General features: G+C 33.9%; 2 protein-coding genes across 2 annotated transcripts; both read right to left on the bottom strand.

Annotated features, from left to right (window-relative positions):
- Window positions 1–2,218: 2,218 nt before the first annotated feature.
- On the bottom strand, window positions 2,219–5,481 carry LOC125841704 (probable polyribonucleotide nucleotidyltransferase 1, chloroplastic). The gene has a single exon (XM_049520868.1). The coding sequence runs from the start codon at window positions 5,404–5,406 to the stop codon at window positions 2,692–2,694; it is 2,715 nt and encodes a 904-aa protein (XP_049376825.1). The 5' UTR covers window positions 5,407–5,481; the 3' UTR covers window positions 2,219–2,691.
- Window positions 5,482–10,413: 4,932 nt separating this feature from the next.
- On the bottom strand, window positions 10,414–13,317 carry LOC125841713 (profilin-2). Its single transcript, XM_049520884.1, has 4 exons — window positions 13,070–13,317; window positions 11,193–11,330; window positions 10,695–10,837; window positions 10,414–10,602 (listed from the first exon to the last, which is right to left on the bottom strand). The coding sequence occupies exons 1-3, from the start codon at window positions 13,190–13,192 to the stop codon at window positions 10,703–10,705; spliced, it is 396 nt and encodes a 131-aa protein (XP_049376841.1). The 5' UTR covers window positions 13,193–13,317; the 3' UTR covers window positions 10,414–10,602; window positions 10,695–10,702.
- Between the last annotated feature and the right edge of the window lie 2,954 nt (window positions 13,318–16,271).

Genomic DNA, 16,271 nt, shown 5'->3' with positions numbered 1-16,271 from the left:
TGAACACATCTTTTGTGGTATAAAAAACATCTAGACAGACATTAACAATATGACCCATGTATTCAATGAGGAACAGGACCATGGTGAGAGCATTCTTGGCTTCAACTAATTGTCACTCCAAGTACACTAGCTCCCTCACTAGGTATAAGTATTGTGATCCTGTGGCAATACCAGAATAAGTTTATACACATAGATGAATACACTAGAAACAATATCAAGAGTGTGGTACGGAAGAACCATCCATAGACCAACAATATTTGCTAATTCAGTTGTAAACTTAGTGACCATAGCCAACTCGGAGAGCGCACGAACCACAGGACTGAAAATTGAACCATTGTCATGAACCTGCCAACTCCTTTAGGAATGCACGGTCATCAAAATGAACCAGAAATGATGCAGTATTACCACTAGTGTTTGTGATAAGAAATGAACCAAAAACATCAATTGTCATCTGTAGAGTGAGGAAGGAAAAATTAAAGAAATTACCAATATGATCCTTTACTTGAGACGTAGAAATAAAGTTCCAATTAGCGCGAGGAAGGGTCATATTTGACAAAAATATGAGTGTGCCAAGAAGTGTGTTGCCTTTGAATACCACACCAAGGGGCAAGAAGATTATCAGGCAATATAAACTCCACCCGCATTGCACCAACAAAAGAATACATAAGGGAAAGTTTGGAAAACCATCCCAGTAGCTCGTAAGGTGCAGAAGCAGTTCACTGCCTTCAACACCCATTTTAAATCCACCTGAATCATCCATAAAGTCCTGCCCAGTATCAACCCACGCATCCACAACACTATCAAATGGTAAAATACCTAGTATTGGTTCAAGCTCAAAATGGAGATCTGGGCACATCCTCATATGATAGCTAAAACAACTTACAGACTAGATAGACGAGGAGGAGAACTGTACTTTATTTATACACTAATGAAGAATATATAGGAGTTGATACAACAATGAGTCCTAAAGTGATGCAACAACTAATCCCAGCTGTACAAGCAGATAACTGTGAGATAATTAAAAAATATTCATGTATATCTGTTTTAATAGCAACATGAGGTATCAAGTAGTAGACCAATAGGAAGCTTCTCACCTGAGAGTTCATATGTGTTGTGTTGTACAGTGCCAAATGATGGAGCAGAAGCGTTGAAACTAGTGCATAAGCATGAGCTATGGCTAATAGAATCGGATGCGCATTTGGATAGACTCCCAATTGTAGAAACAGGGACAGTTAACTGAACATTCGCTAAGATTGGTGCAAAATTGTCTAGAACAAATTCTTAGTCTTTAACAACCAAAATTTCTTGAACTGCACTCATTGAACCTACAAATTCATCTTGAAGGTCGCACACATCCTCTGATTTTTCATCTTCTAGAGCAGAGTGACTCTCTGAGCTAAAAACTATTGCATCAGAACGCTCATTGACGAGCACTTTGTGGTTGGTTTGTTGGGAACATTCATTGAACAGGTGGGCTTCGATAGTGCTGCATATCCTTCTGTAGACACAAGTACCTCATTATCTGAATTAAATGGTGAATCCTCTGTCTGTCGCATTTCATCGAACAGTTGTTCTGCGTCTAAATTTCCAACTATGGAAGTTGATTCAAATGCACAAAGGTAGGGGTATTGCTCAGATTAGCAAACAGAAACCAATATAACAAAGTAAGTTGTATTGATCAATAAAAGGAACTCACAATCAAATTGTTCATCAATTTAGTAACCAAAGAACAAAAGGAAACTAGAAAAGGGAGATTCCAGACTGCTATTACAAAATAGCTAATGAAAAGAAAATAACATGTCTTTACATGAGTCCTCATAGATTATTTCTCTCTTCTATATGTAGGCATCTTTCCAGGGTCCCAAATGTAATTCGACATACTCACACATGGTTCTTCCACCATGGCTAGGTTAATAACACCAAAGGTCCTTAAGGTCTCCATTCTGAAAGGAACTAGACAAATATCTAGTAATCATTGCTCCGTGGCCAAAAGATACTTGGAAAATAATTAATTACTTTAACATTCAAGGGAAGTTCTTATGTAAGCTAGTATCAGATGGGAAAAGGGATAAAGAATTGTCCAACCCCAACAGGTCGTTCCAGCATCTCAACAAGGCTCAAGTGAACTAAAGCATTAAAACCCGTATCTGGGCTTCTACATCTGCCCATGGGCAGGCAGTTTAGTAAAATGAAGATAAGAGACAATAACCATGAAAGGAAAGAGTAAAAAACAGCTTGCAATTACTAACTTCAATCATATTCTGAATGGTTACAGCAGAGATGAAAAAAGCTTCATGGATGTATAAGCAAGCTGATCGTACTGGTCTTTCTTTCAGAAAAATGCATCTTGATCATGGGATGCATATATCACCAAGAAAATTACTGCATTTACATTTTTTCCGCTGTTGAACACATCAGAATCAACCTGCTAACTCTCATGTCAGCTTGAATCATAACCCCTCTCTCAATTTGACAAAAAAAGAACTATCTGAATTTCAGCCCATCCAATAACTCAATTCTTCCCAACCCTATATCCTCTTTTATATCCAACTGAGAGGACAGTCACCTGCCACATTTTCAAAATGAGACTAAATTACTCCCTCATTATAGCTTTCTTATACAACTTCTGACTCTCCATTGACCGATGTTGCCGCCACTTATGTTTGATTGGGGCTTGTCTGGTCCATCTTTTTATGGACTTACTGATCTGTTGGCTGCTTCTTTCGCTGGGCTTGATACGTTGACGGGAACTGTTTTCTCCTTCAGAGGATTCTCACTCTCCTTTGAGACAGTAGCAGCTTTCTTTGGTTTACCCTTGTCTGAAGTTTTCGGTGAAACTACATTGTCATTTGAAAGGCTAGCACTGCGTGGCTTTGTACTTTGTTTCTCGGTCTCGCCATCTGGAAGTAATGCACGTCGGCTTAAGCGAAGTTGCCCCTTGTCATTGATCTCTATGAGCTTGACATCCAGGCGGTCTCCAACTTTGAAAGCATCTTCAGCCTTGGCTAGCCAATTTGCACTCAGCTCACTGATATGGCATAATCCCTCTCGTCCAGGCACGATCTCCACAAAAACACCATAAGGCGCAACAGATTTAATTTCACAATTCTTATAAATGTCACCAACAGTTGGAACCATTGTTAGATTACTTATGATGGCTTTGGACTTTTCCAGGCTTAACAAATCCTTTGCAGTTATTTTCACCACACCATCATCTTGTGTTTCAATAGCTTCAACACCAGTTTCCTCAATAATGCTCTTCACCTTCTTTCCACCGGCGCCAATTATAAGGTTTATTTTTTCTGGTTTAACCTTCATAACATGGATGAGCGGAGCATATTTTGACAGCTCTCTTGAAGGGGGTGGTGAGCATTTTGACATCTCAGCAAGAATGTGCTTTCGACCATCTTTAGCTTGTAAGAGAGCTTGTTTCATGATTGGCAGTGTAATTCCTCCAACCTTTATGTCCATCTGAAATGCTGTAATACCAACATCATTTCCAGCAACCTTGAAATCCATATCTCCTGATGCATCTTCAGAACCCAATATGTCTGAAAGGATGAGTGGAGTTCCATCTCCACCAAATTCCTTTGTGTCCAGAACCATACCCATTGCAATACCTGCAATAGAACACTTAACAGGAACACCGGCATCTTGCAAAGCTAAGCACCCACCGCATACAGACGCCATACTCGATGAGCCATTGCTTTCAGTGATGGTACTCTCAACACGAACAGTGTAAGGGAAGTCATCTTCAGGGGGCAGTATTGGTTGTAGTGCTCTCTCTGCCAGCGTTCCATGACCAACTTCTCTTCTAGATGGGGCCCCTACCCTCCCAACTTCACCAACGCACGAGGGTGGAAATGAGTACTGAAGATAAAATCTCTTGTATTCATCTTCATCCACAAGGTTGTCTATCTTCTGTGCCATTTGCTTATCTCCAAGTGTTACCACCGCCAATGACTGTGTTTCACCTCGAGTGAAGAGAGCACTCCCATGTGCCCTAGGAAGCAGTCCACAACGTGCATCAATCAATCGTATCTCCTGAGGGCTCCTTCCATCACTTCTCTTACCCTTGTCCACAATCTGTTTCCGCAAAAATTTGGAAGTAACTTCCTTAAATACCAGCTTCACATCAACCTCAGAGAACAGCAATGGCACAGATTTTCTTGCAACTGGCTTTATGTGAATATCACCCTCATCAACTTCACCATCAACCACCACTTCTTCATCTTCATCCTCCTCCTCTAGCAAATCAGGTATCGTCTCAGTTGATACAAAAGCTTCCATCGTACTGATATAACCTTTCTCAGACAATATGCTTATTACATTTTCTTCCAATGATGATAACGCCTTTCTTCTTGGAATCTTGTTTTTGATTTGTAGAACTTCCACTAATTCACTGCCAGCAATTTCTTCGACTAGCTTATACAGCTCCTTAGGAGGTAATCTGATTGCATCAAACATTTTGGGCTTTCCGCATTTCTGCACTAAAGCCTCCACCTCCTTGCAGATACCCCGCACAGCATCCTGCCCAACTTCTACGGCTTCAAGCAACTTATCCTCGGGAAGAAAATCACAGTACCCCTCAATCATCAATATTGCATCTTTGGTCCCTGCTAGTAACAAATCCAACGTGGAGTTTTCCATTTCCTTAATGGTTGGATTCAGGATGAACTTATCACCAATAAGACCAATTCGAACTCCAGCAATAACTTGTGAATTCGGTACTTGTGACAAAGCCATAGCAATTCCAGCAGCAGTAACTGACAATGCATCTGGTGGATGCACACCATCATAACTTAATACCCAAGAAAGCAGTTGAGTTTCATAATAAAACCCCTTAGGCATGGTTGGACGTAAAGGCCTATCTATCAATCTACAAATAAGAACCTCATGATCTTTCGTCCTCCCTTCCCTTTTAAAAAATCCCCCACTAGTCCTACCAGCTGCAGAGAAACGTTCTTGATAATGTACAGAAAGTGGGAAAAAATCAGCAGGTTCACTTGGTACATCAGCTAAACAAACAGTTGTATAGATAATAGTTTCTCCATCTCTAATTGTAACAGCCCCACTAGCTTGCCTTCCTATAAGACCTGTCTCAACCGTTATATGTCTATCGCCAACAGGAATTCGAACAGAGAAAGGGGAAGGGGAACCTGGAACTCCTGCACTATCGGGAGGTAAAACAGACACTTCCTGAGGGTCAACTGAAGCTCTTAAGGAGAATTGCGTAGAATTTCGTCTTCGGCTTCTGTTCCTCCTGTTTTCCAGTGTTGAGGAAGCAAAAAACTGATAGGTTGTGCTGTGAAGCTGTAGAGGGAAAGCGTAGGACTTGCATAGTTCATTGCGAACTGTTGGTAGGAACTGTAGAGGTCGGCCATGGAAGCTAGGGTTGGCGAACATTGCTGCTTCGCCACAAAACTATAGGTGCTAAGTGAGACAGGGATTGGTGATATCCCTTTGAAATAAACGAAAAAAGAAAATTAGTTAGATTATAAGATAAGAAAAGGAAAAGAGAAAGATTTGACTGTTTATTCACCATCTATCTATTAAAAAAAAAAAAAAAAGGACAGAATTGTACTTATTTGAAAAGTGAGAACCTACCAAGTGAAAAATTGAATTTATCAAATTATTCATTAAATTTATAAATACACATATAAAGGAAATAATATATTTAATAAAGATAATAACAATAAAATAAATAAAAATATGTTAAATATTGGTCGTTTAAATTAATGGTCACAAATAGGGGTGTACAAGTCAAACCGAACCGTCGAACCAAATCAAATCGAAAAAAAAATCGATTAGTGGTTTAGTTTGGTTGGTTTGACGGTTGAAAAAAAAACAATCACTCTTGGTTTGGTTTCGTATTAAAAGAAAAAAAGTCAAATCGAGCCCAAACCAAACCGACATAATATATATATAATTTATTTTATTTATAGATAAAAAATATTATTTATAATCTACTTTGTTAATATATTTTTAGTTAGTTTATAGTTTTCAATGTTTATATATTTTATTTCAAATTTGGGCTTGTAAGATTTTGTAAATATTATATATATAATTTTATTTTATTTATAGATAAAAAATATTATTTATAATCTACTTTGTTAATATATTTTTAGTTAGTTTATAGTTTTCAATGTTTATATATTGTATTTCAAATTTGGGATTTGTAAAATTTGTAAATATTTTATTTTGTATTAAGATCCGAAGTTATAATTATATTGTTATAATTTTCAAATTCATTGTTAACAATTTACTTTGTAAATATTTCGTTTTGTATTTAGTTTGACTGTATCCTTTAATCTTATTAAGAACGTTGATATTTCAAAAACAAAATGTACTTATGTGAATTTTATCGTGTTTACGAAAATTTCTATTCATTTAACATTTCTTAAGTTTAGTTTATCACACAGATAAGTGAAAATATATTTGATCTCTTTTTCAAACATCGTATAGTTGTAAAAAACCGAAAATCGAAAGAACCGACTAAAACCAAAACCAAAAAAATTGACTTTGTGTGGTTTGATTTGGTTTTTAGATTTAATAAATCGACATGATTGATTTAGGTTTTTTTTAATGAAAAACCAAACTAAACCAACCTATGTACACCCCTAGTCACAAATATAAAAGATGTATTAAAGAAGGGTCAAACTCATATGTGGCCCCCTTGTCACTAAGCTTCACTTACACATCTCAACTGAGTGATGTTCATTTTAGATACCTCATGTAATATCCTGTTGTGTCATTTTAACACTTTTTGTTGACATGTTAAGGTGAGTGTGATACACTCAACAATAGAGCGTGAAAGACTCAATTTAGCTATTTTTAAATTTTATTTTATCTTCTTCTTCTCCATTTTTCAAGCTACCACCTCCCACCATTTTTTGAAGCTTAAACTCCTTCAATGGAGGTCGAATTTTTTATTCAAATCTATTTTCAAGTCAATTTTTTTTCTTCTTCATTGTATTACTTTTCTAAATCTACAATCATCCCCCTTCACCTTTTTTACCGGAAAAATGGATACCAACACTCATATTTCATATTTATTCTCTTTCTTTCTTCCTCACCCTCTTTTTTTCCCACAAAACAACACTAAAAAAAAAGAAGATCTGAAACAATTTAAAAAGTTGTTAAAATTTTTTTGGGTGTAGTAGAGAAGACAACTACCTTCGGGGAGAGAGGAGGTTTAAATTAATTTTTTTAGAATAATATTTTTATTTTATTTACTAAATAAATTTTAAAATATTTTTTAACTTAAAATTACACATGTAATCATTTAATTGGTTGTTTGTCACATCATCAACGAGTGTATTACATTCTCCTTCAGCTTTTTGCTTATTGTCAAATAAATGTCAAAATGACATAGCAGGACCATATATAAGGTGTCCAAAGTAAATATCATCCAATTAAAATATCTAAATAAAATTTAGTACCAACTNNTTTTAACTTAAAATTACACATGTAATCATTTAATTGGTTGTTTGTCACATCATCAACGAGTGTATTACATTCTCCTTCAGCTTTTTGCTTATTGTCAAATAAATGTCAAAATGACATAGCAGGACCATATATAAGGTGTCCAAAATAAATATCATCCAATTAAGATATCTAAATAAAATTTAGTACCAACTTTAAAGAGTCGCTAATGAATTTGCTCTTAAAGAAAACTTGCTTATGTCATGGTTTAGTAAGAGATGGATGCATGGAGACGATGTCCGAAGAATATACAAAGACTCAAGAAAATAATCCTTTTAGGAATGTAGCCTTCGGAAAAGGTATAGGGGAAAGCGTTTATGCCCTTGATGACATGGAAGAAATGACAAAAGACACGGTGGCAATGGTACATTTGCCGAGACAAACTCGTATAGATTTGAGCGGTCAAATACATATGCAGACCCTTAAACTTGTACTTAAATTTCATTTTGGCACTGCAACTCAACCTTGTTCCACTCCAATTTTTATATTCTATTTAGACACTTTTTTCCAAAGAATCAATAAAGTCGGATGTGTATACTTCACACTCCATGGCATATCACAAAAGCCAACTAAAAACACATACACAACTCCTCTAACTTTCCTCCATTTTTCATTTTGACATGCTAACTTAGTCTTGTTCCATTTTAATCATTCACCTCTATTTCATATAGACCATTTAAATAGAAAATATTAAATTTATGATTTCTTCATTTTTTTAAATTTATGTTCTTAATTTCCACTTTTTCATTTTAAAAATCAACGTCATATCTTTTTTTTAAATAAAATAAAATAATGGATGAACATCAATTTTTTTAAAAAATATTTTTTATAGAGTTTTTGTACATTATTTTGTGAAAAAATAATCGACGAAAGTGTGTTGGTTTTCTTTTTAAAACAATTAATTAAATTAAGTAACACCACATATTTTTTTTTTCATATCTAGTTTATTTGGACTAACTCAAATACCATCTTTCTAATTTTTCACTCAACTAAATACAAGTAAAAGAAAACTCATGTTCATTGCTAATTAATAAGACTATAAAAAATGTTGAAACTCGATAGACTTCATTAGGCTGTCATTGATTTTCTTAAGAAAGAAAATCGATGCACTTTGTCGGTTATTTTTCACGCAAAAATACAGGAAAACTCTCAAAAAGAAATTGTTACTTTTTTTAAAAAAAATCAATGATCATCCGTCAATTTTAATTTTTTACAATAACAAAATTGCAGTTGAAGAGCATATATAGAAATAAAGAAATCATAAAATTAATATTTTGTGTTTAAATGATACATAAAAAAAAATATAGTTGAAAGGTTAATCTTTTATTATTTAAAAAAAAATACTTTTTTTTGGTCTTTTACTCTCTTAGAGAAAATGTGATGCACACATTCTGCCACATCACTTAGAAGTGTGCCTAAATAGAACATAAAGTTAAGAGTTGAAGAATTAAAATGGAACAAGATTGAGTTGAAGTGCCAAAATGAAATTTAAANGTCAATTTTAATTTTTTACAATAACTAACGGATGAACGACGATTTTTAAAATACAAAATTGCAGTTGAAGAGCATATATAGAAATAAAGAAATCATAAAATAAATATTTTGTGTTTAAATGGTACATAAAAAAAAAATATAGTTGAAAGGTTAATCTTTTATTATTTAAAAAAAAATACTTTTTTTTGGTCTTTTACTCTCTTAGAGAAAATGTGATGCACACATTCTCTGCCACATCACTTAGAAGTGCCTAAATAGAACATAAAGTTAAGAGTTGAAGAATTAAAATGGAACAAGATTGAGTTGAAGTGCCAAAATGAAATTTAAAGACAAATTTAAAGATCTGCATATGTGTTTGGCCATTTGAGCATGACATAAATATTTGATGGTATATCCACATACAAAACCGTTTACTTTCGTACTAGGATAATGGTGGAATTTTTTTATTGGTTACAATAACCTATTAATAGTTTACTTTATTCATTTTTTGAGACATTCTGATTTCAAATAATATAATGACAATATAACAACAACATACTATTTTCTCGAGTTTCAAGTTTACTTCGATTTTGATTTGAATGTTTGCTTAATATATCCATACGAGTATACGTCTCGAAGTTGAGGCTAGAGCTTCCTGACATGCTTGCAAACATACTAAATCATTCAGATCAATATTTATTACACGTTATTGTGTTCAATTCACTTTAGTAAATATTCAAATTGTTAGTAAACGTACCCAAAAAAATAGATTAAGACGTGTTTTCTTGACCTCATATACCTAGGACTGAAAATTTCAGGCTAATTTTTGTATGCTTAGTGATGCGTATTCATTTGTAGGTGTTATAATATCAAGGACTAAGTTTTTCAAATTTACCAAATCGGATCACCCCCTCATGAGTGAAACTTTCAAGAAAACTTAATCATCAACCTTAAACGTCAGTCTCTTAAGATTTATTATGTAGACTTTGAGCAGGTCTCAACCGTCAACGTACTAGACTAATTTTTTTCATGGCCAAGTCTAACCCTATCAAAGCAGTCTGTCTCACCTTGAACCAACCAATAGAAGACCTTGAAGGGAGCTATATATTTGAATGATGAAACGATAATTGTTATTATAAGAGGTAGGTAATCATTTCAATTACCTATAGTCCATATCATTGAGAGTTTGAATGGTGTGTCTGCCTGTCCATCAATCTATGGGCACACACACCCTTGTGAAAAAGACTGAGCACTTGATGATTACAAACTTCTCCGTTCATCTTGTACTCATTTGAATAATAATTGAGCTGAATGTGGCTGCTGTTAATAAATTAATTTCACCCTTCACGCTGCAAAACTGACTTACAATAAAAGGTTAAAAGAAACTCAAAATCCGCTCATTTTTACTGAAGAATCGAGATCCCAGACACCACGACCAAGCAAAATGACAACAGATCAAAAATCCAAATCCATTATATATAACCAACCAAGTGCTCAATGGCAAAATCTTAGATCACTAAAAACATAGAACAAAGAAATACAATGATAGAGCAGTTGATGATTACAAACACTTCTCCTCAGTAAACAGCACACATGATGATCACTTGTTAACGGCCACAACTATGTAAGGATGACACTAATACACTGCAAAAATATTCAACTCATTATAATTTAAGTGTGGAATTAAAGAGACAAAGCCTACCCATGCCAATGGCAGAAATTTGGAGTCAACTTACCAATATGCCTAGAGACCTTGTTCAACAAGATAGTCACCCAACCTTTCAACAATCATATTGCACTGTCCAGGAGTCATCGGCTCATCATATATTCCAATGATCAAAGCCTGGTTGGTCTTCTTAATGGTGATACCACCTGGACCCTGAAAATAACAACCACATCCAGACTGAGTCACCACTCACATTACAGAGAACAAATTAATTTGTTGGTAAACAAACACTCCCTTTGAATAATGAACATTAAAACAGAAACCAAAGGCCCTCAAGCTCCCCATTTCCAAAGGATATCATTTAGTTCATTACTGTGACCAAAAGATACTTGGGAGGATGATTAATTATTTTAACATTCAAGGGAAGTTCTTATGTAAGCTTGTATCATCAAATGGGAGAAGGGATAAAGATTTGTCCAACCCCAACAGGTCGTTCCAGCAACTCAACAAAGCCCAAGTGAGTTAAAGCATTAAAACCTTTTTTTGAAAAAAAACAACGATCATGTACCTTCTTCCCTCGGATCACAGCTCCTGGCTCTCCTTGAATCACCATGTATTTTGTTCCCCCAAGATACAAACCAGTTGGAGCAAGTGTTCCAGGTTCCGCAAAGTCATTCATGATGCCTGTTATTTCTTCGGGCTTGAACTGCCATAAAACATGTATCAAAGTTCAACAAATAATTCAATAATAGACAATTTAAAAACAACAAATGATCATGTGTCTCTGAAAAAGAAAAATTAGCCTCTTCCACCCATCCCCTCATTACTCACCATGCTTCCCAAGGGAAATGGTGGTGGGCACAGAGGGAGGTGGCTCTACTGCTAGGATTTCAACTTTATCGGTTTTAGAATGAAGATAATTGGGTAATTAATTTTGATATTTGTACATATTTAATGAATTTCTTAAAAGAAATATATTGTTTGTGAAAGTCACTGGATTCGGACAAACCCATATTTGGACTTCTACGACTGACCTCAGGCAGGCAGTTTAGTAAAATGAAGAGGAGATAACAACTATGAAAGGAAATAGGGAAAAACAGAGGAAAACACAATTTAAATTTTCTACATTAGAAGCACTTAATTTACCATTTAAAATAACCACATTTATAATATGTAATCTTCACACTAGCATAAAACAAATCGAGAACAGCAATCATCATGAATGCAAAGTTTCTAACTATTTAGCTAAGCTGCTATAGCTGTAACCTAAAACTTCATCACAATTAATCAGAAATTATATCCCCTTTCTGAGATCCCCATTGTTCCGAGCCAAAAGAAAAGGGGGAAATCTGTTAAGAACTGGAGGTTTTCGAATCAGACTGGCCCTCACAATAAAAGTTTAACTGGAGAGAAATAGTTCTCGAGTTCTACCTTTACATTTTGTTCCCTTTGACTTGCTATTCTCTTTCACATCGATCTTCTAACTCTTCTTTGGGCCACATACTCGCATCTTCTAAATTAACCTTTCAGACAGGTAAAGTTCTCACCATTTTTTCTAATTATTCGACATGTTCTTTATGAGACCATGCACTCTCAGAAAAATAAAAATGGAAAACCAAGGGAAGATAGGTTCAACACCTTGTTGGGGACACCACTAATAAGCTCCACCAAATAGATATGGCTCTTACCAGTAGGTTCAACCAGATTAAAGCTCATAGAAGCTTTACTAACTATAGAAATAGGAGTAAATGAAAAGCCTGAAGTTTTTTTACCTCATTCAAAGTTAATTCCTCTCCATATTGTACACAATTTTACATCTCAGTCTTCACAGAAGGTCACAATTCCCATACATTTCCTGATTTCCTTTGATAATGGTGGTGTTTGGCAACTTACGCATCAATTATTTCACCGATAAATTGTTATCCCTCACTCGCACATATACCAGGTAGTTATATCCACCAAGCCATAGGCTGATGGGAAATTTACTGATTTTCTTCTATAGGTTTTAAGCACCCAAGGGCTCTAGAAGAGCCAAATAATCCAATATTCCTCCTTACCATGCTTCCAAAATTCTGAGGTACACAAATATCAATAAACTATATGAATCCTCTCTATCCATTCTGTTCTATTCAGATCTATTTAATTCCAATATAAAATAATCATCTAACACCCTTCATTTATCCTATCTTAAGACTCTCCCAAAAAAAAATTAATAATAAAAACACCAAAATCTTCTCCCATAGACATCGGGATATATCTGTTTTCATGCTAAGTTCACCAAATATACAACAATTCAACAAAACCACGACTTCCCACTTCATAATTCTGACCTTACAAAGTAAAACATCAACAAAATTCTGAAACCACTTGAATCTGAGTTAGAGCAAAAAACAAGAGGAACCCAGATGAAATCTAGCAAAATTAGAGATGGGTATAGAATAAAACCTGAGGGAAATTGGCAGATTGAGCCCAAACAGTTCCGTCCTGGCCAACAATAGCAGCAGAAGTGAGATGATTACCTTCAATCTCACAAAGCAAGTGCTCATCAACATATGTTTGCCAAGACATCTTTGATTCAACCCAAGTTTCAGCTTCAGTTTCTTCTTCAAAGTAGCTCTGAATTCAAGATCTATGGTTCAGTGAAAATGGTTGATAATGGCTTTTTTCTAGAAGTTGCGTTGATGTTAAGCTCATTAATGTAAATGGTCAATATTTTTCTTTTTTTCGTGTAGATTGAATTATTAGAAGATTCGGACAATTATAAAAATCTCCTTTTGACTAAAGTATGACTATTGTTTAACATGTTTTCAGCATATTCGGTTATTATTTTAGTAAAATGTAACATGAAAGTTGTGAATATAAGAAAAATTTTATAAAATAATATAATCAAGAAGTTACTTTATATTTTCCTCCATTATGAAGATAATCATAACCTCCATATTTTCTACCTTTATAACCATTATTCTTATAATCTTTCACTTCCATAACCCTCCCCATTATATTCATGTTAATGTCATGTTTATGACTAACCTTTTGTATGCCTCTATGCTACACTATAAATAGAGGCATAAGGATTCATATTGTATACACTTGAAGACTTTGAAGAATAAGAAATACTATCATATCTTGTCTCTATATTTCTATTGTTTTCATCTTCTATATTTCTTGTGTTATTTTGCTTTAGTTTTACAACACGTTATCAGCGCGAATGTTCTACCATTGCAGGATTGAAGCAAAATAAATAAAAGGAGGTAAAATAATTGTGTTTATTTTTCTCTCTGGAGCAAGGTAAATTATTGTGGAATCTATTTTATATATTACTTGTGAACAAGGTGAATGATTAATATTATTGTTACTGTGCATTTTTCAACTATGACTATATATACTTTCTTTTGTATGTAAAATTTGTTTTATATTTTATTTATGATTATACTCACTGTTTCGGTNGAAGTTACTTTATATTTTCCTCCATTATGAAGATAATTATAACCTTCATATTTTCTACCTTTATAACCATTATTCTTATAATCTTTCACTTCCATAACCTCTCCATTATATTCATGTTAATGTCATGTTTATGACTAACCTTTTGTATGCCTCTATGCTACACTATAAATAGAGGCATAAGGATTCATATTGTATACACTTGAAGACTTTGAAGAATAAGAAATACTATCATATCTTGTCTCTATATTTCTATTGTTTTCATCTTCTATATTTCTTGTGTTATTTTGCTTTAGTTTTACAACACGTTATCAGCACGAATGTTCTACCATTGCAGGATTGAAGCAAAATAAATAAAAGGAGGTAAAATAATTGTGTTTATTTTTCTCTCCGGAGCAAGGTAAATTATTGTGGAATCTATTTTATATATTACTTGTGAACAAGGTGAATGATTAATATTATTGTTACTGTGCATTTTTCAACTATGACTATATATACTTTCTTTTGTATGTAAAATTTGTTTTATATTTTATTTATGATTATACTCACTGTTTCGGTTATTACATAAGCTTTTAATTTATTTTGTTTTGTGTGTGAAATATTTTGGGTTCACATGGAAATTGAAAAAGAGATGGTAAAATGTTAATGGTCAATTGTGGTAATTAAAAGAAAGGACATTATGGGTTCTTAAGATGGTCCTTCAAATGTGAAGGTAAGTTTTGGCCATCAAAGTGGTATGAAAAGTTATTGGGCACATTGAGTTGGTGCAACCCAATTTGAAAGTTTTTTAAATCCTCCATTAAAATAAAGAAATACAAAGTGGTAGTATATTTAGTACTTTTAAAGTGATGTTGAGGTGGGTCAAATAAATTTGATAATGTCAAAGTATGACTAATAAAAACTTATGGAGTATGTACAAATGGTTATGGTCATTTCTTGAAGAGAATGTGACTTGTGTTCATATGGATAAGGACGTGTTCATGTATGGTTGGATAATTGCCACATCTCACCTCTACGGGAGGTTTGAGATATTGAAAAAAAAATTATATTTTGACATAAATAGTCATTTCGGTCATATACTTTGAGTACTACACAAATATTGTGGTATGTTTTATTATAAACTATTGGAGGACAAAAGAAAGAAATAATTCTTTTCTATAAAGGTTATGGCCATGACCAAAATAAATGTTATTGTGTGGCAACACAAATTTGTCATTGGTTGTCAAGAAATAAGTCTTACAGTAATAATTTTAACCATGACAATAATAATAATTTTCTCCTTGAAGGAGATGGTCACCATAAGAATGGTGTTGTGAAATTTGTGGCATTACACAAAATTAATTGAAAGTTTCGGAAGGACTAATTTGTTACTATCCAGAAAATGAAATAGTTCATAATATTGAGGTTGTAGTAAGTCTCAAAAGAAACTTTTTAAGTTTCAGAGGAATTGAAAAGAAAAATTGTTATATTGAGACTGTAAATTATTGAAAGATTAAATATCTTCAAATTACTACAATCAAAGCGGGTTATGAATATTTACATAAAAGGTTGCCCATCTTTCTCTTGTTTGTTGAATAAAAATATGGGCATGATGAAGGAATCACATGCAAAAGTAAACTACAAGTTTACTAGAATAAATATATGTTGGCATAACCGGTTGACCATTTCGGTTCAAATGTGATGCAAAAGAATTGAGAATTCATGTGGTTATATGTTGAAGAAATAAAAGATTCTTCAAGAATTCTCATGTATTGCTTGTTTTCATGATTCAATGATCATTGTACCAACTAAGGTTGAGATTGTATCTCCTTAAATTATTTGGAACATATAAAAAGGTGAATATGGGCCCGTTCACCTGCCATGTGGACCACTTACTATTAGATTTAATAGATGCATCTATGGTATGGTCACATGTGCTTTTGTATCAACTTACAAATTGGTTTTTGTAAGGTTGTTTGCTCAAATTGTTAAATTAAGAGCACAGTTCCAAACTATAAAATTGTGTTGATAATACTGGTTGGTCTAGCTATAATTGGTTGTAACGTGTATGCATCAAGCCAACAAGGTTCTCCCATCACAATTGGTTCAGGGTCAGGAACCAAATAATTTCCATCTAAAATTTAATGTGTGCACATATGATTTTATTGCTTCACCACGCACAAAGATGGATCCCCAAAATGAGGTTGGGGGTAAATGTTAGATT

Source organism: Solanum stenotomum, chromosome 10 (assembly GCF_019186545.1).
Source record: "Solanum stenotomum isolate F172 chromosome 10, ASM1918654v1, whole genome shotgun sequence".
Classification (NCBI taxonomy): Eukaryota; Viridiplantae; Streptophyta; class Magnoliopsida; order Solanales; family Solanaceae; genus Solanum; species Solanum stenotomum.
Note: the sequence above shows the minus strand (reverse complement) of the source record. Positions and strands in the feature narration are given on the sequence as shown.

Bases quoted from the DNA above. Each gene is read 5' to 3' on its own strand.
- LOC125841704 (XM_049520868.1), bottom strand. From the start codon at position 5,406: ATGTTCGCCAACCCTAGCTTCCATGGCCGACCTCTACAGTTCCTACCA.
- LOC125841713 (XM_049520884.1), bottom strand. From the start codon at position 13,192: ATGTCTTGGCAAACATATGTTGATGAGCACTTGCTTTGTGAGATTGAA. The intron at 11,331-13,069 runs GTTTTATTCTAT...GTTTTATGGCAG, and splicing joins AATCTGCCAATTTCCCTCAG to TTCAAGCCCGAAGAAATAAC. The intron at 10,838-11,192 runs GTACATGATCGT...TGTTATTTTCAG, and splicing joins CTGTGATCCGAGGGAAGAAG to GGTCCAGGTGGTATCACCAT.